The sequence below is a fragment of the Zootoca vivipara genome, chromosome 1 (genome assembly GCF_963506605.1).
Source record: "Zootoca vivipara chromosome 1, rZooViv1.1, whole genome shotgun sequence".
NCBI classification, from domain to species: Eukaryota; Metazoa; Chordata; class Lepidosauria; order Squamata; family Lacertidae; genus Zootoca; species Zootoca vivipara.
The window spans coordinates 125,028,651-125,055,185 of NC_083276.1; the positions used below are offsets into that span (position 1 = coordinate 125,028,651).

The 26,535-nt window shown below is 41.6% G+C and overlaps 2 protein-coding genes across 5 annotated transcripts in view; both read right to left on the reverse strand.

Moving 5' to 3' along the window:
- The window catches only part of MPP4 (MAGUK p55 scaffold protein 4), a 33,674-nt gene extending 12,209 nt beyond the window's left edge, over positions 1–21,465 (reverse strand). The window contains exons 1-15 of the mRNA XM_035137316.2: positions 21,268–21,465; positions 16,075–16,291; positions 14,292–14,403; positions 12,980–13,101; positions 11,979–12,056; positions 11,657–11,737; positions 11,013–11,144; positions 9,341–9,422; positions 9,018–9,103; positions 7,376–7,447; positions 5,819–6,015; positions 4,624–4,688; positions 4,012–4,029; positions 2,760–2,798; positions 1,062–1,082 (exon numbers count right to left, since the gene is read on the reverse strand). Coding sequence (XP_034993207.2) covers positions 1,062–1,082; positions 2,760–2,798; positions 4,012–4,029; positions 4,624–4,688; positions 5,819–6,015; positions 7,376–7,447; positions 9,018–9,103; positions 9,341–9,422; positions 11,013–11,144; positions 11,657–11,737; positions 11,979–12,056; positions 12,980–13,101; positions 14,292–14,376 — 1,078 coding nt within the window. The 5' untranslated portion in view covers positions 14,377–14,403; positions 16,075–16,291; positions 21,268–21,465. The remainder of the gene's footprint in view (positions 1–1,061; positions 1,083–2,759; positions 2,799–4,011; positions 4,030–4,623; positions 4,689–5,818; positions 6,016–7,375; positions 7,448–9,017; positions 9,104–9,340; positions 9,423–11,012; positions 11,145–11,656; positions 11,738–11,978; positions 12,057–12,979; positions 13,102–14,291; positions 14,404–16,074; positions 16,292–21,267) is intronic.
- A 118-nt stretch (positions 21,466–21,583) lies between these two features.
- ALS2 (alsin Rho guanine nucleotide exchange factor ALS2) overlaps positions 21,584–26,535 on the reverse strand; it is a 43,491-nt gene continuing 38,539 nt past the window's right edge. For all 4 annotated transcript variants that reach the window (XM_035137331.2, XM_035137352.2, XM_060281808.1 and 1 more), the window contains exons 31-34: positions 25,955–26,016; positions 25,171–25,320; positions 24,563–24,659; positions 21,584–24,177 (exon numbers count right to left, since the gene is read on the reverse strand). In XM_035137331.2, the coding sequence (XP_034993222.1) occupies positions 24,139–24,177; positions 24,563–24,659; positions 25,171–25,320; positions 25,955–26,016 (348 nt within the window). In that variant the 3' untranslated portion in view covers positions 21,584–24,138. The remainder of the gene's footprint in view (positions 24,178–24,562; positions 24,660–25,170; positions 25,321–25,954; positions 26,017–26,535) is intronic.

A 26,535-nucleotide genomic window follows, 5' to 3' on the forward strand; every position in this document is an offset into this window, starting at 1 on the left:
AAATCCCCATGACTTCTAAACTTTGGGCGCTATTTTGAGGTGGGGTTCAATCCCATACCAGTTAGGGTTGTGCAATTGCAGTTGACTGAGAGGTCTTGCACAATAAACTTGCTTCCTTACTTTTTGCAGTAAGGAAAGTGATGGAGAATGGAGAGAAAGATGCTTGATGTAACATCATCTAACCTCCCCACAAATAAATCAGGATGAAGCATCCTTCACCTCTTAGGCTATGGACATGCCAAAGCTTTAAAGCCTATTTGAAACACGTTCCCCCCCTCAAAGAATTCTGGGTACTGTAGTTTACCCCTCAGAAAATTGCAATTCCCAGCAAGCCTTAACAAACTACAGTGCCCAGAATTGAGGGAAAGAATGTGCTTTAAAGGTATTGTGTGTACAGAGTTCTCTCCACAAGCTGCCTTAAAACTTATGAAAATCAGTCTCCCAGCTTTGTGGATTATAGTGTATTGAAGTCACTGCAGATGCAGTCCTGGATCAGGACTTCAAGCATACCTTCTTATTTGTTCTAACAATCTGAACCATGTAAAAAAACAAAACAGGACCACCGCTCTCAAGATTTGCTTGGTAAGGAAGCATGATTTCACTGTTGGGTGTTCTCAGTTGCTTTAAGCCTGATCTGCTCAGTTTACAGACAGATAAGCTTCACATAAACCTGCCCTACTTTTGTATATAATGTGCAAATTCATCCTAGTATCCAAGTGTCAAAAGGGATCCTCCTCCATCATCAGGAGTAATAAGGAGGCCATGAAGTAGATTAGCTCTTCAATCACACTTATATAATGTAATCTCATTATCTTCCAGCTGTCCTCTCTAACACGTGTGTGGTTCAGCAATTTTCACTGTATGTATGGGAGTCATTCAAAACTGAACAAACATGGAGAGGTCTCAAATGTGTTTTCATTTTGGTGATTAAAATCTCCAGATCTGGCTCAGAAAACCTTCCAAATGCATCCCACAGTACACTTTTAAAATGAAACTGATCACCTCCATCACATGCTTAAAGTAGAGTCAGCAACCAAAATTGCCAAAAGACGTATACTTACCAGACTCAAAAGTCTCCTCGTCTTTTAAGTCATCCAGGGAGCAAAAATAGCAAATACATTTCATTTCAGTACTATCCTCATCTAAGATAATTAAAACCCACCCCATCAGAGAAAGGTCTTCCCAACCCCACAGCAACAAGACACACTTAGTTTCTCATTTCCTCCTCTGATCTGCGCTTAGGGGCCAAAGTGCACATTACACGGCAGGGCCATAATTGGATCTTGTTTTTAGTTAAAAGCAACTGTGCTGTGGGAATGGGCGCCAAATTGGATTGCAGCAGCGGCACTGAGGGGACACGGCACTTAAACCTCTTGCCCCACACTTATTTCAATCCAGACTGCATCCCCAACACAGCTGTTACAGCCCCAGTAAAGGAGGGGGGGAAAGAAGAGTTCCAGAATATTTTGATTCAGTGTTGGGCAACGCCATTCATCGCAACATACAAAGCCCTCCAAGGCTTTATATCTAGAGAGAGAATGAATATGAAATGGCTTTGTAAAATTGGTGGTGGCTTTGATATTAAGAGGAATGCTCCGAATTCACTCTCACTGAACAATCTGAACTAGAAACATTTCCCACTGAATTAGGAATAACAGACTCAGCATATTAGATCAGAGCTACAGTCCCCATTGTCCATGCTCATGCAAGTTTGGCCAATTTCAGAGAGTCTGCTTGAACTCATCCTTAGCTCAAAGGATTGTTCCCAGAGTTCCCTTTCACAAACAGAAGGGACAGGAGTTCATGAGAAAGGCAGGATTGATTTTCATCAAATCATCCTTTCCACTGCAGCCATTCATGCTGTCTCCCTTACTCTTCCAACCCTGTAGAGAAACTTTCAAGGTGCACAAGGAATCGGTTGAAATTTTCTTCTAGAGCAGGCATCCCCAAACTTCGTCCCTCCAGATGTTTTGGACTACAATTACCATCATCCCTGACTACTGGTCCTCTTAGCTAGGGATCATGGGAGTTGTAGGCCAAAACATCTGCTTGTTGAAACTCTGCATCCAACCCATATTGATCCCTTCTCCATTTGTGAGCAAGCAGGTCAGAAGATGCTGTTTCGCATGAGGCTCCCCGCTCAAAGGACAATTTCATTTTTTCATTTTTCATATTTAGTAATGCAAGTCACACCAACCCACATTCTGCTTATCCAGGTACTGTACTCTTAGAATTGCCACTCTCCATACGTTTTAAGCAAGGCAGGAGAACTTAAGACATCCTTTAGGTGGAGCATCTGCAAGGTATGTGCCTCCTATATAACAAAAATGGTGACTATGACTACTCATGTGCCTACTTAGATCTGCAGAGGAACAGGGAAATGCTAATCCTTCAGCCCATTTGAATTAAACAGGGCCCATTTTCCTTGCTGTACAAATAATATTCATAAGCTCAAAAAATGGCTTGATAGGGAAGAAAGCTTTTTAGCTTGTGAGACTTAACTTGTGAAACAGTCACAAGAGAGGCTTAAACAGCGTAATCAAGTGTTCCTTACAAAACATATACTTTTCCTGCTGGTTATCTTTATGATGAGCATCAGTTGATAAAATCAGAATGATAACACATTAAAAAAAAATAAAACACACACTTTCTTATGCATATTCCATCAGAGATAATTTAACAGAGCATTTCACTTATACCCAGGTTTGTGGTCCCTTTTGCACAACAACCACCACCCACCCAAGCCCAAAGTCAATTACCTGTTTCTACGCACTTCTCATCAATCTGCATGTCTTCCTCTGTTTGTTGTTAAAAAAAAGGCAAGCAGAAACAAAAACAGGCCATAGGTTTGTTTGCTTTTAACCTCAGACAATGATAGAAACAATCACTAATCCAACCAGTGATCCAATTACTATAAATTTTCTCTGGCATTTCAATATTGTACCATGGTGTAATGCAGCTGTGGGGAACATTAACAGGTATGTCTTCTTTTCTTTTAAAGTGAGGCTACATTTCACTAGGGATGGAAAAACCAGTCCATTTCAGTTTTCTCAGTTGCTCACCCTTCCAATCTTAAATTGGAATTTAAACTGAGTCTTAAAGTTCCCTGTATTTCTGCAGTTTGCCCTTTTTTTAATCCGCATGAAAATCTTCCAGCATTTCACTGCAATTTTCTCTGAACAAACATTTTTGTATGCAGCTTTTACTAAATGTGCTCATTTTTGCAACCAATTTCTCCTAACGGAATGCATTTTAGTGTGTCATTTTCACTAATATATTCAGTTTTTAATGCACACATTCTCCTAATGTATGCAGCTTTGTATGCATTGTCTGGTTGGACAACTACACTACAAAATTCAGATAAGTGCAAATACTGAAGGGTAGCTGTGATTCAGTTCTCAGATTGTTTCCAAAAGTGCAGATTTAATCTGGCTTTAAATGTGAGGGAAGAGCAGGAGGAGGAGATGGAGGGCCACAAAATGAAACAAGGCTGGCTTGACACATTTCAAAGTAAATGTTCACCATACCCTCCAACCATTCTCCGATGAAAATAGGGACATCCAATTCCATAATAATATTATTATTTGTACCCCGCCCATCTGACTGGGTTGGCCCAGTCACTCTGGGCAGCTTCCAACACATATATAAAAATAATAAAACATTAAACATTTAAAAACAGGGCTGCCTTCAGAAGTCTTCTAACGGTTCTATGCACTTTTTAGGCATGCATCTCCTTGGCTCCAGGGTCGCATAACTCAACATTTCTCTGATGAAAATAGGGACGTCCTAAGGAAAAGTGGGACGTTCTGGGATCAAATCAGAAACCAGGACAACTTCTGTAAATCCGGGGCTGTCCCTGGAAAATAGGGACACTTGGAGGGTCTGTGTACATTACCATCTAACGATCTCTCCTCCATAAGACCATTCAGTCTAGAGATGAAAATTACCTGACTGCACCACTGCCTGGAATATGTAAAAGGAAATAAATGACATTCAGACGCCTGTGCTTACCTTCTTCCACAGTACTTACTACTCACAGAAAATCCATGGAGGAAATTAAAAAGAAAGTAAACAGTAGAGTTAAGGAGACTGCCACAACTTTTGCTCTACACACACACACACACACACACACACACACACACACACGGCTTCCAACAGATGAAAATATACTAGGAAGAACCATAACTCAGCAACCGCTTTACAAGCAGAAGTTCGCTGGTTCAATCTTCCACGGCTGGGATTTCCCCCTGTCTGAAACTCCAGAAAGCTGCTGGCAGTTCGAATTCCAAAATGTTTGGAAACCAAGGTGCGGCTTCCGATTGGCTGCAGGAGCTTCCTGAAGCCCCGTCAGACGTTCGGGTTCCAAAGAACCTTTGCAAACTGGAACACTCACTTCCAGGTTTTTGACGCTTGGGACCAAAACGTTCGAGGCGCAAGGCATTTGTCAACCAAGGTACTGTACTGTACTGAGCTAGATGCACCCTATGGGTTTTGTCACTGCCCCTCAATGTATGGTGGTCTAATTTGTGCTCTAGTCAATGGTGGAGGCCATACAGCAAATGAAGTAAGTATCAGAGAAGCTTCCCCACCCACTATTCATAACCAGAGGATCTTTCTACTCACGTATGGTTGATTTGAGGCAGGTGTGGGGTTGCAAGGGCTGAGACCACCAGAACTCTCGCTGCTTCCTTAAAAAGAGAATAAATGCAGTTTCCATAGATCCCACCTAAGACAGGGCATTATTCCCCATGCTCCAGAATGATAAGAAGATGGAAAACTTGCACCTTCCACCCTATGTTTCAAAGAAGCACAAAGCAACAGGAAAGGAAACCAAATGAAGAACCTACCCGCCTTTTGCCTACACATCCTCATATGCTGGAAAACAACCGCATTTCTTGTTTATACTATTCTGAATGCTAGGATCCAACACAAAATAGCAACTTGCTACCCTTGCCCTATCAGCCCAGGATACAGGAGAGAAGAAATTTCTGCTCAGACCTCTTCACTCTGCACCATTATGATTTATACAGCAAATCCCCTCCCTTGAGGTCCTTTCCCAAAATAGGAGCCAACTCCTTGGGGCTGTGGTCCCTTCGCCTCCACCCCCCTCCCTGTAAAATATTTGAGGGGGCCTCCCCCTACAAGTTAAGGGGAATTCCCATTCAAATGGGCGTGTGTGTCATGTCATGTGATCAATTATCCAGGGTGAGGCTTACCTAGCCCTCACCCCAGTATTTTATTCAAGCTGGCACCCCTGTTTCCCAATAAAGTATCTATAGGAATCAGACAAGGCTGAACTAGTTTGTTGATTGGCCTGGATTAGCAGATTCAAAACTCTTGGTGAAGAAGGCAGTGACACTTGGCCTCTGTATACAGCCAGCAGGCACTTCTTACAAGAGGCATCACTCTTCCCACCTGTTCACAGGAGGAAATCTTATATTCTGAGATTTGTGCCCGTCATCCACAGCTGCTGCATAATCACACAGGTTGCAAGAGGTGAGAGACGCACTATGTTGTGGTGGTTAGGGTAGAGCTTTCCAAACTTTTCATGTTGGTGATGCACTTTTTAGACATGCATCATTTTGCGACACAGGAATTCAGTTTTGCCAGCAAACTGGAGGTTAAACTCACCCCTTTCCAGCACGGGGAGTGTTTGCATGACACACCTACACCCTGCAGCTGACACACTATTGTGTTGTGACACACCGTTTGGGAGGTTCTGAGTTATTGTGTCATATTAGGGCTAGGTAGACTCTGGTTTGAATCCCCACTCAGCCACACAGCCACCTTCTTTTCAGCTGGCATTAGTTTTTCTTACCTCTTCAGAAGGTGGTTCGAGGGGATGAGCCCAGCACAGGCACTGAGGTCAGAAACTTTCCTCGCCTGCCACCACAGGGCATCGTTCTGGTCCACAATCTGAAGAATGTCTCCCTTTTTAAACGGCAGTCCTGCGTCAGCACATGGAATGGCGGGGTCCTGAAGGGGCCAGTAATCTGCCATCGCTCGCACATAGAGCTGATACAACCAAAGAGAAGGCTTATTGTAAATATTTACATCCCATCTGTCTGTGAACTGTGTTCAAGGCTGCTGTGTGTAAGGGAAGGACCATAAGCTCAGTGGAAGAGCATCTGAAGCTCCCAGGTTTAACCTCTGGCATCTCCAGGAAGAGCTGGGAACATCTACATTGGCTCCTAGTACGTTTCTGAGCACAATTCAGAGTGTTGGTGCTGACCTTTAAGGCCCTAAACGGCCTCAGCCCAGTATACCTGAAGGAGTGTCTCCACCCCTATTGTTCTGCCCGGACACTGAGGTCCAGCTCCGAGGGCCTTCTGGAAGTTCCCTCTCTGCGAGAAGTGAGGTTACAGGGAGCCAGGCAGAGGGCCTTCCTGGTAGTGGTGCCCACCCCGTGGAACGCCCTCCCATCAGATGTCAAGGAAATAAACAACTATCTGACTTTTAGAAGGCATCTGAAGGCAGCCCTGTTTTAGGGAAGTTTTTAATGTTTGATATTTTATTATGTTTTTAATATTCTGTTGGGAGCCACCAAGAGTGGCTGGGGAAACCCAGCCACATGGGTGGGGTATAAATAACAAATTATTATTACTTGTCGGAAACCTTGGAGGGCTGCTGCCAGCCAGCGCAGACAGCACAGAGCTAGATGAGCCAATGCTCTGACTCAATACAAGGCAGCTTTCCTATCTTCCTATCCAAGCCAGACAATGATAAAACAGGAACAATGTAAACAGGATCGGGGTGGAATCTGGTCTTTCAAATTTCAGCAGCGCCCTGTGCGAGGTCAAAATTTGGTACCCAGTGCGGCGAAACTGGCTGTGCGACCCTAAATCCGCCTTTGACAGTGGGGAGAGCATGAAATAAACAATCTTACAGGTCAAAGACCTGTCTGAAAGACCTGAAAATCGGCAATGGGCAAGCCTCTCCAGGGACCGAATTCTGCAGTATGCGACAGCCACAGAAAAGGCCTTTTTTCTCATGCCTACCAAATGCAACTCAGAAACTGGCAGAACACCAGAGCTTTGTTCCTGAATATCATAAACTGTCAGGTTCATATAGAAGCCAGTGAGCCTTCAAGATTTTGTATACTTCCGGATTACTAACAGTTGCACTGTAACATGTCTCTATAAGCAGCACAGATTTGACAGCCCTTAGATGGAGCAAATTATGACATCGTCCTTTTGAATACTAGCTGCTGGGAACAGGATAGCATGATTGCCCCCAGGTGTTGTTTGTGGGCTTTTCAGAAATGGGAGTTGAATTGACAGTACCAGTTCTCCTTTTGGGATAAACTGGATTAACCACACTTACTTTGATTAACTCTCTGCAGCCACAGAGACCTGAAGAAATAAACACATCTTACCGTCGTTTGATTGCTGACTGGCCGATCAGAAACTGGAATCAGCTTGAACATAATAGTTCCCTGTGACAGTGCCTGCAAGAATGCCAAATGCATAGTATTTCAGCACCCAAACCAACAGTTCTAGATTTTTAAAAAGACACTTCTGTGAAGGCAGGATTAATAAAGTTCACAGCGATAATTGTTGCTTATCGGGGCTAATAATCAGAGGCTTTGAGCAGCAGACATTCCCCCTGGGTGCATGCAAAGGAGAACTGAGGCAGCTGCCACCTGACTCCTCCTCTCTCAGAAAAGAGCCATGCACTGGGCATGATACCTGAATTTGCTTATGCTGCCCTGCTTTCCGTTTTGTAGCATGCCCACTGAATTGCAAGCCAGTATTTTAAACTGCAAACCATTTTGAGCAGATAGGCAGGATCCAAATAAAATGTTTAAAGTACCCCCGAGGCCTCTGACATTTATGCAATTTGTTTGCTAGGTGACATTTCTGGAGATTTTAGTAACACGTCACCAAAGAACCCAGGAAGAATGCTATTTATTGTGCATGGGGGTGGTGGGGAACAGTTCAGTTTTTAATAGGTTCATCTGAATTAACTTGTGTGGGCTTGCCAATGGGGGCCAATAAACATTTTGTTTGCAAAGAAAACTGGGCTTGTGGATTTTTGGTGTTCAGTTTAATTATTACATTTTAATCATTACAATTTAATGCAATAGCACCATTGCAAATCAACCAGATGTCCAGGTATTCGGGTTGAGCGCTGTCCTTGCAAACAACTGCGTTGATAACAACAGACACCCTGGCACCGGCAATCTAATTTAACACACATAGCAGGGTAAAAATCAGTTGTGTCTGAATTGTGTCAGTGGATTTTTAATTACACTGCATGTGCTGATTGGTACCAACACAGCTGGATTTTTTTTGTGAATGACCACAGCTAATACCGCAATCATTAACTGGACTTTTCTGCATTTCCTTTCCTTGATGTCTTCCTGCGGACAACCCCCCCCCCCCCCATATCATATGTGTGTGTTCGTGTGTATGTAATACGGTATATCCTGAAATTCAGCATAACATGCATGAACCTTTAAGGTATCACAAGACCAGGTCTGGTGTTTGCTTTTCCCCGTGGACTGATCTGATCTGATGTTCCCGGACCTGCTTGCAGATCAGAAGGCAAGTATTGGCCGGATGATGCACCTTTCTAGATTTTTCGATGCAGTTCCATTCCACAAAATATTAACAGCAAAAGTATGTTATGTTTAAAGAAATGCATTCAAATGCATATTTTAGAGAAAACGTCAATGAAATCTGCATGTTTTTATGGGAAGATGGTGTAATAATAATAATAATAATAATAATAATAATAATAATAATAATAATTTATTATTTATACCCTGCTCATCTGGCTGGGTTTCCCCAGCCACTCTGGGCAGCTTCCAGCAAAATATTAAAATACAATAAATAAATAAAATAAAAATTGCAAACCGTTTCCATGCAAATCTTCCATGCACTGTTTTTGCAAAGTTCACAAAAAATAGGAAGGAATGGGTCTACAGGGGAGTGCCAAAGATGCAGGGATGGATGGACCAACTTAAGACTTTTTGACGTTCTCGTTGGAAGGTATTAAAAATGACCATATCATACCAGAATGTGGATTACTTGCTCTGGCTCCAAGCCTTCCACTGGAACTCTGTTCACCTCGACCAGTTTGTCTCCAGCATATAACAGCCCTATGACAGAAAAGAGGGCATTGAGAGTTCTGCCAGAAAATAGGAGGGACAAAAATATTCCGCCCTTCTGAGGGATGCTTGCATCCTTTGACAGAATTCTAGACAAGGGGATTCAATGATCATATACGAGGCAATATTGGCCGAGGAGTCAATTTACAGAACCTAACACATGCACACACAAAAATCACCCCCAAACTACCAATCCTTCCTGGCTGTGTATTTTAGAATTCATCTTACCACTTCTATCTGCCAATCCACCATGGATTACTCTTGCCACGGTAATATCTCCTGTTAGCTCATGACGTTTAATAGTGGCACCCTAGGGTGGAAGAGAGAGAGAGAGAGAGAGAGAGAGAGAGAGAGAGAGAGAGAGAGAGAGAGAGAGAGAGAGAGAGAGAGAGAGAATATCGCTGAACAAGTGAATGAAATAGAAACAAAGAATTCAGCAACTATTTAAATATTCTTGCAAATGGTGAGAGTTTGTTAGAAACATTAAGGCTGGAATCCTCATTCCATGCACACACACTCCTTCCATCAATATCAGATGTTGCTACCAGCTGGTATTCTTTTTACTTATGTATCATGAAACAATTTTAATTACCTTACATTACATACGCAAAATAATACGCTTCACTGCACCGTCTTTTTTGTAAGGGAAAAATATGCAATAGACAAAGTTTGATTTCCTCAGTGTCTCCACCTCCTACGTATATTCTGTAACATTTCTAACCATATCATTTTTCTTCTCTAGCTTACTTCATCCCCGAAACAGCCTTTTAATAAGCCTACACAAGTTTCTAGCCCCCCCCCCCCCGGCTCTGTCTCTCCTGCGTGGAGAGCCCATCGCATTTCTAAGCTGGGTGAGGAGCAGCTGGATTCTCTTCTCAGGCAGCCTGTTTGGCTTCCACGTGGAATTCCCTGCCCACCTATGACAACCAGGCTAGTGCTTCACGACAAGGCTGCCCTCAAAGCTCAGCAGATGTAACAACTTTCTTACAGTAGGGAAAGATACACACCTCTCTGTATTTGAAAGCAAAGCAAATACAGTGGTACCTCTGGATACGCACCCCTCTGGTTGTGTATCCTTCAGGATGCGAACTCGGCAAACCCAGAAGTATTTTTCCGGGTTTCGCCGCCCACACATGCGCAGTAGCAGGGCCGGCTCTAGGGGTAGGCTGGGTGGCGCGGGGCGCCAGGCCGGCAGGGGGGGGGGCGCCACGTGGCAAAGCCGCGCGGAAGCCCATCAGCCGCGGCAAGAAACGGGGCGGGGGTGCCGGAGCGATCTGCGCACCAGGGCGCCAGGGCGCCCGACATGCTTGAGACGGCCCTGCACAGAAGGGTTCTACCGTGCATGCATGCACAGAACAGGCACCTCCAGTTTTGAATTCCTCAGGATTCGACCCGAGCTCTGGAACAGATCCCGTGTGCCACTGGAGGTACCACTGTAATTCACATTACACAGTGGTACCTCTGGTTACGAACTTAATTAGTTCCAGAGGTCTGTTCTTAACCTGAAACCGTTCTTAACCTGAGGTACCACTTTAGCTAATGGAGCCTCCCGCTGCCACTGCGCCACCACCGCGCAATTTCTGTTCTCATCCTGAGGTAAAGTTCTTAACCTGAGGTACTACTTCCGGGTTAGCAGAGTCTGTAACCCAAAGTGTTTGTAACCTGAGGTACCACTGTACACTGATCACTGCGGCGCTGCCTAAGCTCTCTTAAGCACTATATTGGGGAAGGAGGATTCTTACACAGTGAAATCTGTTCCTCATGAAAACTACCTCACGGGCATATCCTACTCCTTTCTCATATTTTTAAAGCTCGTGTTCATTTGTGAAGCCGTCCTTTTAATCTGGGAAAAAAGTTGCTTAAGCTAACAGCACAAGTTTAGAATCAAATGCCAGCTTACAAGGGGCTGCTTGTTTTTCACTAGGCAGACTATTCTCATTGCCTCCTCATTTTCAGGGATGTTATCTGGCAGAGGTGGGAGGATTGGTTCATAGTCCTTCTGGGCCACCGTATCATGAGCAGATAGTAAGGCCTGGGAGGAGGAGGAGGAGAAGAAGAAGAAGAAGAAATGGGCAAGCAATGTTTAGCATCATCTTTGCATCCAGATACTGTCATCTGTTTCTTTCCATTCTGCCCAAAAGCTGATGTGCCGGAGGTGATCCTCACCTGGTATATGAATCTTGTCTTCATACAACATTCCTTCTAGTTATCATTCTTTTACAAAAGGAGAACTAACAGATAATGGACTATTTGTGCAGGGATCTGAAGTGAGGCCTCCCAGTTTTAGCATGCTATCTGCTTGCCAAATATCAGATATGGTCTTTTTTGGGTCGTTGGAGAAGAGTGATGGTATTCCATGGAAGTCAGTACCATCACAAAAAAAGTGCAGGGCATGACAGATAAGCGTTAAATTAAAAATCTCCTTTGGTTACAAGGTTAAGTAGTTTCCATATTCGCTGAGTGTGTTGTATATTAACAACCCAACCATGTTCTACTCCTAAACTTTCTCCTTTAATGCTGAGTAATTTCATGGCCAGTACTCGCCTTGAAGTGTGGTCCTCGGAGAAGTCGCCGTAGCTCTTTAACCTCTGGAGACTGTTGGACTCCACGCAACAACTCCACCACCTTAAGGTGACACAAAGAAGACTAATTTCATCTTGAAAATCTATAGAGCACCATCTTTTTGTTAGCAGCTGAATCATAGATTGATCATATTTGATCACCAATATGGAGAAAATCAAATCACACGTTGTCATGCTACTTCTCTGGAGCTCATTAACTTTGAGCATAAAGCCCAGGCCCATTGAGCTGTTGGGTTAGTTTCCTTTCCAGTGACTTGAGTCTGAATCTAATCTCGCAATCTCACCTCATGGGTCAGCGGTCGTGCCTGTGGTGTGAGTGGAACTGGTCTTCTTTTGATATACAGATGAAGACATTCATAAACCTAGGAGTAGAAGTGCTCAAGGTGAAAGATACCACTGCCACAACATAGTAATATGTAACAAATCTTGTAACATTGCTCACGTGCCCCTGATTTTCCTCTGTCACCAAATTGTAGCCAAATTGTCCATAGATTTTCCCAGAGGCTTGTGTCCTCTTTTAGAGCTCTGTCTCCAACACTTACCTGTATACTCATATACGGCTTACAGTGCCGATATCATTATGAAATCTCCTGAAACTATCAAATAGGATGTGGGTTTAAAAGGTGGGACGTGAATATCAGAGGGCACTCTATCTTGTATTTTTAATCTCCTGTTGGAAGCAGTCCAGAGTGGCTGGGGAAACCCAGCCAGATGGGTGGGGTGTACATAATAATTAACTAACTAAATAAATAAAATTATTTTTATTATATTATTATTATTATTATTATTATTATTATTATTATTATTATTATTATTATTATCATCTTAACACTCTCACGTTTAAATGGGAAACATCCAGGTTTGGGAAATGTTTGCAGGCAGGAAGCTGGTTCGATCATTTTGAGAAGGCTTAAGGATCCTTCTGTATTTTATGTCAGGGGGAAAAATGCCATATCTTCTTGTGTATAAGATGCCCCCTATTTTTAGGAACTCCAATTTAATAAAATAGGGGGAGACTGCCCCGTGATAAGGCAACCCAGTGTTTTTTTTACATAATTTTTAAGTAAAAAAACCCTAGTCTTATGAACAGAAAAGTACGGTAATTTATACTTGCATCTACAGAAAGGATCTGCAATGATTATTTATTGCTGCATTATCTCTCCTTCCATTGATTTAATCACCTCAACCCCCACATTGGAAAGAAATGGGTAGTTCTGAAGGTATAGTCCATTTCTATATACTAACAGCTGCCGAATGACTTTGTTCACACTGGAAGAGATCTTACCTTCAAGAGAGCCTGAAGCCACGGAGATCTCAGCAGGTCATACAAGACACCGACCCCATTGACATCCCTCTTATAGAACAGACTCAGTTCATGCAGGACCAGAGACAGAACATGCGATAAACCTAGCCCACAGACAACATGCGTTATTGCTGATGGCATCATTTCCACACCCAAGTTACAGCTGCAATCGAACCCCCATTGCAAAGCAGGTTTATTATCAAAATCGACAAACTTTTGGCTGTTTGCAATGATCAAATCAAACAAAAGCAATTGAAATAGCTCAACACAGTGGATGCTTCAAGTGGTTTCTCCAAACTGAGCTGAAAATTGGTTGTGTATTTCTTGTCTTCCTAGGTAACAAAAAGCTTAGAGCTTTGCCTAAAGGCAAGAGCCAAAGGATTCTTGTTCTGTGGCTGTTCACCAGCGGGGCAGACCCAGTGACAAACATGGGGAGAAGAATGTCATTATTGGACCGCTTTGCTAATGCTGTCTGTCTTGAAGCCTGAGACTGTGAAATATAAAAGGGTGTTCCTTGGACTTGGCAGGGGCACCCTAGACCCAGGTTTTCATGATTTGTTAATAAGTTAGCATTTCAATTTTATAAACATTTTAGTAGTGGATTTGTCACATTGCCTTTAATTTCTGAAGGCATCTTTATTAGTTGTTAACTTTAGAAGAAGAAAAAAAGGATAAGATGATGAAACACCTAGGTAGTTAGGGACTTTGTATCTCTATGCCTAAATCTAAACAAAGCAGAATTTATTCTCTTTTCATTTCTCAGCTATTATCATCAACATAATTTCTCTTTAAATATTTACATATTTTATAGCCCGCAGGACAGCTTCATAGAATAAAACAATCCTCTAAAATAAGCATCAGCCATAAAATTACTACATCAGATTAAAACGCAATGGAGCAGCAATATAAATATCTAAAGTACATTGGCTGAAATACCAATGTAAAAGAAACTGCATTATTCCCATTGGGATATCAGTCTCATACAAAGGTCCAAAGGCATATGATGAATTTATCTTGTTGACGCTAAGCCGATCTGATCAGACCAGTGGCTGATTGGGAGACTGCCTAGGAACTCTCCTTTGGGTTTTGAGCTCAGTCTCAAGTCTAGCCATTAGGCCTTTTGAAACAGATGTAAACATTTCAATTAAAATAGGCATATATTTTCAAACAGGCAACAGGCTTTCTAGTTTGTATACAGTTGCACAGATTTAAGTGAAAAGAAGAGGAATACGTATCTACTATTACATTCATCTATTTTTTTATTTAAAAAAGAGAATAAATCAATGGGTCGCACCATTTTCATGGCTACGCAACACTGCAGCTTTCTCCATCTTCTCCCTCATCCTTGGAGTTTCTGCACGTTTCTCTGAGTGGATCATCTGAGCTGCATAAAACCAGAAGCCGAACTGGAAAACAAAGCAAAAGAAATAGTTTATATAAATACGAGTCGTTAAAAACACATTAGAATGAAGACTGCAGGGAATTGAGGTGGATGCAGAATACCTTCTTTGAAGTTTAACTGTTAGATGTGTAAAATTTTGGAACCCTATGTCTGGAAGACAATGGTACCTCAGGTTAAGGACTTAATTGGTTCCGGAAGTCTGTTCTTAACCTGAAGCGTTCTTAACCTGAAGCGAACTTTCCCACGGCAAGTAATGGAAAGTGGATTGATCCGTTCCAGACAATGAAAAACACCCCCTAAAACAGCAATTTAACACAAATTCTACTGTATAAACACAAATTCTACTGTATAACGAGACCATTGATCATTGACTGAGGGAGGGCGGGAGAGAAGGAAGGAAGGAAGGAAGGTGTGAGAGAGGGAAAGAGAGAGAGAGAGAGGGGGGGAGGGAGGGAGGGAGGGAGGGAGGGAAGGAAGGAAGGAAGGAAGGAAGGAAGGGGGTGAGAGAATGAGAGAGAGAAAGAGAGAGAGGGGAAGGGTACCTACCAAGCCTGCTATTGCAAGTAGGGGCAGCAGGATCAGCGCCCCGAAAAGAGCCCTTTTGGGGCGCTGATCCTGCCAGCTCTGCAGGGGGAACCACGGCTACCCCCCACTCTTGCGAGGGGTTGTGCCTGTGCCTGAATCCAGGGGGACATCTGGGTGGTGGACATAGCCTGTTCCTGGCTTTCCGCCTATCCAGGTGTTCACCCTTAGCTGACCTATGCTGGTGCCTTGGGTCAGCGCTGCCTGCAAGGGTGCAGGGAGCTAGCTAAACCAGAGCCTATGCAACCACTCACTTTCTGTAATCAAGAAAGTTGTGGCCTAAATTCTGCCAAAAACCAAACCAAAATTTGAGTCAAGTGTGAATTTATTTAGCGGGGTGGTCTCTGGGTCTGAGCACGCAAAAAGCAACAGCAACTAAAGGAAAGTTCACCATGACCATGTTAGAGAATGAATGGATAACGTTAAATCAAAAACCTATAAAAAGGACTTGGGTTTCAGAACAGAACATGTAATGTGAAAATAGCAACTACAGAAAAGAGGGGGCTACATTGCTCACTATTTCAAAAAGGCAAGTGCCAAGAGAGCTATGCATGCAAACTCAATCTATTTTAAGGAACGGGTAAAAGAAGGAGAGAATATATTTCTCTAATATAGAGAAATCAGTCCCTAATTTGCTGTGAAAATGCTGCTAGAGGGTCACTGGTGTCAGAAGTGGTTTCTGGAAGGGGTAAACAAACAGATAAAATAAGCAGCCTGTTTATTTTTGGAGTCCTCTCATCCTTTCCCAGAACAGATGATTTTGGACAGCTTGTGGTTCTGAAAGTACCATATAAAGTCTTCAAATAATAATAATAATTATCCAGGTTCTTTGGAGGCAAGTTCAGCAAGACTCCTGGTCCTTTTGTGAAACTTCTCACTATCTGAGCTTGCAAGGAATTGCTCAGCTCCTAGTTAAAAGCTGTCATTGACCAGCTGAATCGCTTGAGGTAGAATTCTTTCATCTCACTCAGAAAACACCATCACTGTATAAAGCAGCAGTAGAAATGTATACACAAGCCAGTTGTGCCACAACAATCACTCTCCAAGCTCCCCTAAAAAAAGGGGGGTGCAAGCAATATAACGTTATACCAACCTGGAACAGAATATGCTGTATAATTTCTTATCTTCGGGTTTATCCACACAAGACAGCAGCCATTTTCCGTGGCTTTGTTCTGCAGCTGTATTACCTCAATCTTCTTATCGGAGGCAAAGGAATTACTGTCACTTTTACTGCCCTGCTTAAGAACTATATTTAGAACTTGCTTCCTTTCTTCTGCTGTTCTGGATACTCCACTGTCATTAAAAGACAGCTAAGGAGAATAGAGAGAGAGATGGGAGGAAGATGCAAGTGGCAGGCCCAGTTGGGAGGGCGTGGAAAGCTGTGTGCAGCAGGCATGTATCCCTGTGTCTGAAAAGTTAATACCATAAGATGGCAAATCGCTGCCGATAGCAGATAAGGATAAAAAGGGGAGGGCATGTGAGAGGGAAGAGAGGGAGGGGAAAGAGGAATGGCTTGATAATGCAAACATGTGCCAGAGGAAGGAGGCTGGAGAAGAGGTGGGGGAGACAACAAGCGGCGTGGGATTTTGTACTTTGTGGCTGTTTCTTGCGTTCCTGGGGTGAGGCAGAAGTGATGGAATGGAACTGTTGCTTTGTATCTTTTAAAAGCAGCAGCAGCAACAGCAGCAACAACCAGTGCTTTTTTTCTAAAAAAATGTTTAGGGGTACTCTTATTTTGACTCACCATTTTTATCATTTTATCACCATTTTATAGTTCAAATCGGGAAAATTAAATACAGTAAATGGACAAAAGTACAAAGATTCACAAAATGTTTAGGGGCATGCACACACACACGCCCAGGAAAAAAAGGACTGCTAATAATAATAACTACAACAACGATAATAACCCCACACCCCTAAATAGCAAGTGTTGGTTGTGAAATTTCTCTCTAAGATGGCGAGAGTGTGAGTTTAAGTAGGTTCCTAACCAAAACTGCAAGATTTCTTTGAAAGTAAAGGCTGCAGACACACCAGAGCTATACCCTCCAAAATTTCTCCAATGAAAACAGGGACGTCCCATTCCATAATGACAATTTTACTATTTATACCTTACTCATCTGAGTGGGTTGCACCAACTACTCTGGGCAGTTTCCAACAGATACAAAAACATAACAAAACATTAAACTTTTTTTTAAAAAAACTCTTCCCTATACAAGATTGCCTTCAGACTGCTCGGGAGTCCAGTAACTCCATACCCTCCAACATTTCTCCAATGAAAATAGGGAAAAGCGGGACATTCCGGGATCAAATCAGAAACCGCGACGGCTTCTCTAAATCAGGGATGTCGCTGGAAAATAGGGACACTTGGAGAGTATGAAATTCCTAGGACCCTTAACAAACCGCAGTTCCCAGAATTATTGGGGAGGGCATCACATGCATTGAATACATGGTGTCTACGCCATTGCCTTTAACAGTTATATATTATTTGCACTTTTGTACACAAACACAGCTCTGTCTGCCTCTGATTAATGTTTCCTTCCAGGTTTTCTTCCCACAAACCTGCACTAAAATATTCATTTAGGTCTCCATCTATTTCCTGATTTCTTCATACAGTAGCTTCAGTTGCAGTTGCTGATATGTCGATACGGGGTAAACTCACAAACGCTCCTTTGACAACTCTATTTGCTAAGCAGAAGTAATCTGCCTATTTATTGCCAGCATTCAAACAAAGGAGTTATATAAATCGGATCAGAACCATCCATTTCCTAAAAATAACAAAGCACATGGGACATCCAGAGTCAAGAAAGCTGGATAAAAATGGCAATGAATAAATCATTCGGAATAGGAGGAAAGCCCTTGTTGTTTTAAATAAATAAATAAAGCCTTTCTCAACCTTGGGTTGTCTAATTTTTAGATTATCTAATTTTTGAATTTCTATCCTGCCTGGCAAAACTAATCGGTCTGTGCTAGGTTATCATTTGATTAGGCACCATCTAGAAGCAGGGATAGAAACAAATGAATACTATACTTTCCATAACTATACAGGTAACAGAGGTGACAACTTGAATACAAGTTGGGGCAGGGGGGGGGGTAGATCACAAGACCCAGCACACACACGTAATTTGAATGGTAATGCCCATAAACATGGGGGGGCAGTCCCTTCAAGTATTTTATTGGGGGACGGAGGGACCTCATCCCCTAGGAGTTGGCTCCTATGACAGGTAGAAATGGAACCATGCAGAAAATAACTATGTTTAGATCATTTAGTTTTTGACACACCAAACAGAGGGGGTTTCTTGTTTTGTTTTCAAAGGTAAAATACTGCTCAATGAATTTCAAACACCTAGCAATCTGTATATAATATAATCTGCTTACACATTTTTTAATACTGCTCATCCAATATAATGAATTTTCCTAGAAGAATAAGAGTTTGGATTTGATACCCCGCTTTATCACTACCCGAAGGAGTCTCTAAGCGGCTAACATTCTCCTTTCCCTTCCTCCCCCACAACAAACACTCTGTGAGGTGAGTGAGGCTGAGAGACTTCAGAGAAATGTGACTAGCCCAAGGTCACCCAGCAGCTGCATGTGGAGGAGCGGGGAAGTGAACCTGGTTTGCCAGATTACGAGTCCACCGCTCTTAACCACTACACCACACTTTGGTAAGAGTTCTTTATGGCTTGGGGAGAAATCAGCAATCAATTAAACAATGAAACGTATTAATTACATAAAGAGGAATGCAGATTTAGGACTTAATACTCAAATTCCCTGGCGTGCAGAACTTCAGAGGACTAGGCATAGCAGTTCCAAAACTGAGCCCTAAAACAAACATGCATAAAATTCATCCAAGCTTATCCTCTCACACTCCTGTATCACGGAAACGGGGAAGGCATGTGTGCCCTTCTGCGTAAGAGAGCCTGTGGTTCATGCATGTGCACTGTCGCCACCCAGCTTAATGCCTCTCTCTCTGCTTTTCTCACCTTTCTAATCTGACTGCTCACCTCCTCCCAGGGAAGATGCTGCAGCAGAGCTTAGACCCTCAGCTCCACCCCACGTCACAGTTGTGTGTCTGAGTAATCCAACTGACACAACACAGCCTGGGGAAGAAGGCACTCTGCCAGCATGGGCATCTTGATCTGCCTCGCATGCTCAAGGTCACCCGGCATCCTATTTGGGGGATTCCAGAAAGATGAAAAGTCTGCCTTCCAAACCCTTCCACAGATCATTCATGTGCCTTCCAGTATGGGACTGATAACCTTATATCTGCAAGTGTCCCTATTTTCCAGGGACAGTGGCAGATTTAAAGAAGCCATCCCGGTTTCTGATTCGATCCCAGAATGTCCTGCTTTTCCTTAGGACAGGCATGTCCAAAGTCTGTTTCGGGGGTCTAATTCGGTCCGCCCCTCAGTTGGTTCACTTCATCAAATCTGGCCCTCTTTGGAAAAAGTTTGGGCACCCCTGCCTTAGGACATCCCTATTTTCATCAGAAAAATGTTGGCGGGTATGGAGTTATGCGACCACTGAGCCAAGGAGAAAAGTAACTAGCCTTTAGAAGACATCTGAAGGCAGCCTTGTATGGGGAAGTTTTTTTAAAAAAAAACAATGCTTGATGTTTTATTATGTTTTATATACAGTGGTACCTCGGGTTACAGATGCTTCTGGTTACAGATGCTTCAGGTTACAGACTCCGCTAACCCAGAAATAGTACCTCGGGGTAAGAACTTTACTTCAGGATGAGAACAGAAATCGCATGGCGGCGGCGGCGGCAGGAGCGAGAGCCCCCATTAGCTAAAGTGGTACCTCAGGTTAAGAAGAGTTTCAGGTTAAGAACAGACCTCCAGAATGAATTAAGTTCTTAACCCGAGGTACCACTGTATGTTGAAAGCCCCCAGAGCGGCTAGGGCAACCCAGTCAGATGGGTGGGGGATAAATAGTAAATAAAATAATAATAACAATCTGACATCCCTAGTGTCATCAGCGAAATGTTGGAGGGTGTGATTTATGTGGTTGCTAACAGGCAGCAGAGTCTTTTACCGTATCTTGTTGAGTTCACTTTCCTATGGAGAAACACAGGATGGGAACTAATACAACTTCAGGGGGAAAGTACTGTTGCCAAAACAAATATACTTTCAGACACAGAAAGAAGAAAGGTTGCCATGACAGTCCTAAAAACATTTCCAAGTTCTTCAGTTGCTGTTTATCAGGCCTACCACATACTTGAGATTTTGACTGTACAAAACTGAATCTTAAAAGTGCGGGTAGCCTAATTATATATTTTAAAAAAACAGTCTAGTTCAGTTAAGCAGGCCACAGGTTTGCACCCTCTCCTGTCCTTTCCATGGCGAGAGGAGGAGATTAAAAGTATCTGCTTTCTATTTTTAAATAAGTATACAGTAGTTTATTGTTATATTTGAAAAGGACATCATCAAACCATGACCCTGGCTTATTTCAACAAATCATAGCTACGTAGAAGGGAGTCTGAAGCTAGCTGCTATTTGTACATATATGCCCAAATAGAAATGAAACAAAAATGCCAAGTAGATAGGAATAAACATGCTCAGGTATCAACAACACGATACAGTACCTGAAGCTGTCAGCACATCAAGCTACATCCAAATAGTTTTCCTTATGCGCACATTTCTAAAAAGAACACTTGATGGTATATCTAACCCCAAAACACAAAAGAAAATTCTATTTTGCAAAGGAAACTAAGTCTTATTAAATGTAGATAATTTGTGAATCTGCTTCCCATCATTATAAATGGGAGGAGAGACATGTGAACATTTCACAAATGACATAGAAGTGGAAACATATTGCACACTTCACAATCTGCATGAACCTTAACAAATATTTGTATAAATTAATATTCAGGTATATTAAGCTGAATGATTGCCACTAAAAGAGACAAATGCCGGAGACATGATTCCACCTGTGCTAATTTGTTTCATCTAGGCTTGTCCCATAATCAGAAACACCTGGATTTCAATAGCATACAAAATCAAATTGATTATCTATGGAACCCTTAATAATTATTCGAAGACATTTGAAGGACATAGTAACTCCCAATGAAAGGGAAATGACTGTATGTTTACTGACAGTCAACCAGTTACAAATGGAAAAGGATTAACTTTCCTTTTCTACCTAAAAGAGTTCAACTCCTTTGAAAATTACATTTCTATGATCGTCCTTTATTTTTACAATTTTTCAAGGATTCTAGATCCCCCTTTTTTAGTTGAACTATTATTCGTTTATCATCAAGTCTCACAAGGGAAAAAAAACCACTTACTAGGTATTAAACTGCAGTTCAATTTCACAGCTACTGCAGAGAAATTCTTCTACAGGATGCCTTGCTGATTCTGAAAGGGACCAGAAGTTCCCATCAGAATTTACAACAGTCCAATCTCCTAGAATTGCCTAGAAGGAAAACATTGACTGGTTATTAGTAACTTAAGTCACCTCACTGCTCTAGCTAATCTAGGGACATCCTTTCCTTCTTAATCCGCAGAAACGTAACCAGCACGACTCTTTTTATCAAGGAGAGACCAAAGCTTCTTAACTGTTATCTCACTTAAAACTTGGCTTGAAACATTTTTTTTGGGGGGGTCTAATTATATTGTACTTTCTTCATTTGGAAACCCATTCTAGCATATGGATAGATCTGATTGCCTGTGGGTTGTTTTTCTTCAAATTAGTAGCATGAGGCAATGAATAAATATATTTATATTTAGGTAGCTGTCCTTTGGCAATACAGCCATATAGGCGAATGGAAGATATTCAAGTTCAGAGTCCAAAGGAAGTAAGGCAATCCGTTTCTTTGTTAACCAGCAGCAACATTAAAGCTGCTACAGAGCTTTCAAATGCAGCTCAAGATACTGAAACAAATCTATGCCCGTAATTATGGGATTCTCTTTAGCTAATCATTACCTCATAATGAAATGGCCTAGGAATAATCCAACTCAAGACACGCAAGGGGCTTCTAGCAATTACTGATCTAAAGACAATTAAAGTATAGCATTCCATGAAGGAGTTATGAAAAGCAGGGTAGAAATATTTTAGGGTTTGGACATTTTAAGATGCAACAGCTGTACTAGATTGTAAGCTGCATTGCTTCAAAAGGTGCTAAGCTCCTGGTAAGTGGGAATCTGGGCTTCTGCCCCAAAGGCCTATCCTGATGGCATGGCTGGGGATCGGTGTTCATACTGAGGGTAAAACAATCCCATATTCAACACCAGGAATGTCAGAGAATTTTGATGAAAACAGAAATACAGCAGTAGTGGAAACGACCAATTGCTGCTTATTCGTCCCATGTGTGGAATGTATAGCAACCCAGCAAATATGATCTACTCCTGTATGTTGTATTTTTTTTTCTCAAAGCAACTTACAATTATAAACGCATACATAATATAAAATACTTTTTAAAAAAACATTTTGGCTACAAGGAGATTCCTTACCCTTTTAATTCCCTCCCTCCTTTTATACTTAGGACAGTGCTAAATGCCCATTTCCAAATTGTAAAATGCCTCTGTGTATGGCATGTCTGATGTACCGGTAGGGGCCATGTATCATTTCAAATAGAAGCTTCAATCAATGTTTCCAATTTTGTGCATTTCCAAGACTTTTTAAGTAGCTGGTTAAGATCTCGCTCAGAAGGTTTGAGACAGAGAAATAATCTTGAAAAAACAATTTGAGAAGAATGAAAACAAAATGTCAAAATTATGCTTATTCTCTCTCATGAGATATTTCTTGGTATAATTTTGAGTTTTTCTCAAATTAATTATTCAAGATTGTTTCTCTGTCTCAAGCCTTCTGGGTGAGTTTTCCAGCTGTTTAAAAAGTCTTGGAAATGCACAATCAGAACCCAACTCCTCTCTCATTTGAGCCAGAGATTTAACCTGGTTGTTAGAAATCCAGTCCACAAATCTCAATGCTGCCAATTGGAGAATCAACTTACAGTACCATTTTTATTAAATTGTGGGTGGTATAAAATGGAGGTAATTGGGGAAGTTGATGGGAACCGATAACTTTTAAGGGTGTCTGGTACCTTCCACAGAGCTGTAACTCACAAATGTTTAACAAAAAAAACCCACCTTGGAGTGATCAGGGAATAGCACCCAAATGGAATTTGTATTAATTGCCACAAAAGAAATCACAGAATTATTCTTTATTACTTTATTATGAAAATTGCTCCATTTACAGCCACTGATCCCACCATATTTTTTTTAATAAAGGAGCTACACAAAAGCCATGATTCATTTCCAGAAGTTATCTGCTTTGTCTGTATTAACTCGTTAATTCAACTAGAATATTTTTCATATCTCCCACATCTGTGACAGACATAGTTAAGAACAGCACCTGTTTTATCCAAGATGTCAGCTAACATTATCCACATACACCAAAGGAAAAGTCACAAGTACAATGGCATGAAAGTTCTGTGGCTTTCTTCTTTAAACAATACTTCAACAAAAAAATAACATCTGAGCAAAAAAAGTGTTTCCTTCCACCGAGCAGGAAAAGTAGAAGACAGGTACTCAAGGTCCCTGCATGCTAAGCCAGCATCTCAGGTATGACCAAGCACATACTTATTCCGACAGACCACATTGCTAGCCTTCTGTAATCTGTGGTTCACATAATGAAACTGCTCCAGTCACATGAATTGTATATTCAGTACACCTTAAGTCTTGGATTGCCATGGATCAGTAGTAGTATGAAAGCCATGAGTTCTGTAGACAGATCTTAGTGGATACACAGATCCAGGCAGTTTAACTTAGAAAGACACTGAGTGGTTCCATAGTGCACTTCAATCCTCCAAAAGCACAGAGAGTCTCTTCAGAATAAGAAGCAGCATACTTCCAGACTATGCTTTTATATGAATTCCATGTAGATGTCACACTACACATTGCTTTTGTGAAGAGATGGGAAAAAACACTTTGCCACTTTGAAGGACAAATATTTTCTCTCCAAGAGCTGCCTTGAAAAACATATTTTTGCTTCTTATAGATTTTCTTTTTCCCCATTGATATTGGGCTTTGCTTTTTCTCTTTTTTAAAGGCCTCAGAACTGCATCCGCCGCATAAAGATTCTCAGTCCATTGTAAGTGCATTTCTGTGAAGAAGACTAAAGCTGTGTTCATTGGTGATTCTATATTTAGGTGAATTCTTTAGGTGAGCTTCTCGTGTTGAATCTGGTAATAACATGCCTGCAAATAAGTTTTTTTATAAAAAAAATGACAATTAGCGTTCTTTTATGTGGGTTGGATCCAGATTAAGCTAGTTTATTATTTTTATTTAACAGGATTTATATACATTTTAATCATCAAAACGTTTAAGGTGTTTACATGAAATATAATATTAACAATAAAATCAGTTATCAGCAAGTTTGCATAGCTCTGTGGTTTTCAGATATCCTAGTTAGCAGCTATTGCTGATTACAAAGATTAAGGACTAAAGGTAAGGACGTTTTATTTGCGATCAAAGCAGGTGATAGATCTGACTGATAGTTCAAACAAGTCTAAATATAAATGACGTATACAGAAGAAAATAAACAATTAATGTCTTAAATAAGGATATTATTTATAGGCTTGCCTTCAGAGTGGTGAACATAATGCCTTGCTCCCCATGTTGGAGATATGGATCCATGAGGTCCTCAATCAAATGCACTTCAGAACCCAAATTCCTGATCCTGCCACAAAAAGGGAACAGCTGTTTAAGTCAACCAGCCACTATTTCACAAGGCTTCACCAAGAGTACAGAGTGCACACCTATCAACATTGAAATACAAAAGGCAGGGTAACAAGATAGCTATTCCCCAGACCAAAGGTATATCCCCCCTCATATAACAGATGAAGTATTGTGATACTGCCACTGGATCAGAGCCAATAGTGGTGTTATCTCAGCCCCATGTAATCAATAAAATGTGAGTGGGACACGCTGATTTAGTCGACTTAGACCCAGAACTCTGTTTAATTAAGCATTTCACCTATCTTGGCTCAGTTGCTAGAGCATGAGATTCTTAACCTCAGGTTCATGGGTTAGAGCCTCACTTTGGGCAAATGTTTCCTGCATTGCAGGGGGTTGGACTAGATGTCCCTTGTGGTACCTTCCAACTCTACAGTTCTACGATTCTATGAGTATTCATTGCAATTGCAAATGACAAGATTCACTGCATTTGCAAAAATCAAAAAATTGCCCACCTGGCTCGTAGCACCACATACAGAAAAACAGGAAACAAATCATCCATCGACCAAAGGAAATCCTCATGAAGACTCTCAAGGACGCTCTGTGAGATCTCCTCAAAAGTCTGCTGGATCACCTTCAGTTTGTCAGCAGGTGTAAAAGTTGTACTATTAGGAAGACATTTTTTAAGAAAGCAAAATAAAAGCATTTGTGATGCTGGCAAGGCAAATTCTTGAAAGATTTCAATAATGCAGTAAAATAGTTGCTAGCGAATTCTGTATTTTCTCTAACACGAAAATCAGACACACAGCCAGAGTTTCCACTTTGAAGAAAACAGTAGTTTCTGATACCTTGATGCAGACAGAGGATTTACCTATACAGAGATGAAGCTGTCAAAAAGCCAATACAATAGACCTGTACCTTTTAATTTGGCACATAAATGAAAGCAAGAAATAGGCTGAAGAACAAAACTCTGGTGCTTTTCATATGCCTTGGACTACAACTCCCATCAACCTTATCCATAGTGGCCAATGATCAGGGATGTTGGAAGTAGCAGTCCAAAATATCTAGAGAGCTCCAGTTGGGGAAGGCTGTCCTACACAGTGACACATGAAATTGTGATATATTATATGCTTCCAACACACTCGGTAGCAAGTCTCTCTGTGTACAATGGGGCTTGCTTCCTAGCAAATGCGTTACCACTGAAGCTGAAGACCACAAACCTCAGATCACCAAGTGGAAGTAGCGCTACTGACTAGAACCAGAAAGACAGGACAATAAAGAGTCTATGTTCAAGATTACCTGATCTGTTGTAAGCACTCCACTGCTGAAGCAAAACAGGCATCTTTTGTATTTGGCAATACCTAAGCATAAGGATGAAACCCTGTGATTATGATTTCTAACAGTGTATTGGATAGAATAATTCAGCACACCAATTTCAGAAGTAATCAGAGATGCTAGATTAAGACTGCAATAAATCTTAACTTCTGGAGCACCAAAATAGTTCAGTTTCTGCATGAATTCCAGTTTAGAGAAGGCTACTTCAAATGGAGGGGGAGAATGATATTTTCAACAGTGCACATCAGGGCTGTGAGCTTTATGCTTTAGTTCTCTTACATTTAGGGATGCTTGAGGAATTTGATTTCTGTCAGCTGCAGTGCAAATATACCCAATTCTCACCTCCTAATGTTCCGATTAGAATGTTATTATATGTGACATAAGTAAAGTTTCAATTCTGAACACCTCTGAATTTAGCTACTCAGTTCTTGGTTTCAGGGGTGGTGGTGTTTTCACATGCATCTAGAAGAACTGTACGCTGTAAACTGTAAAAATGATTGACATATAAATGCCAAGTGCTAACCAAAACAGCAATGTATTAAAAC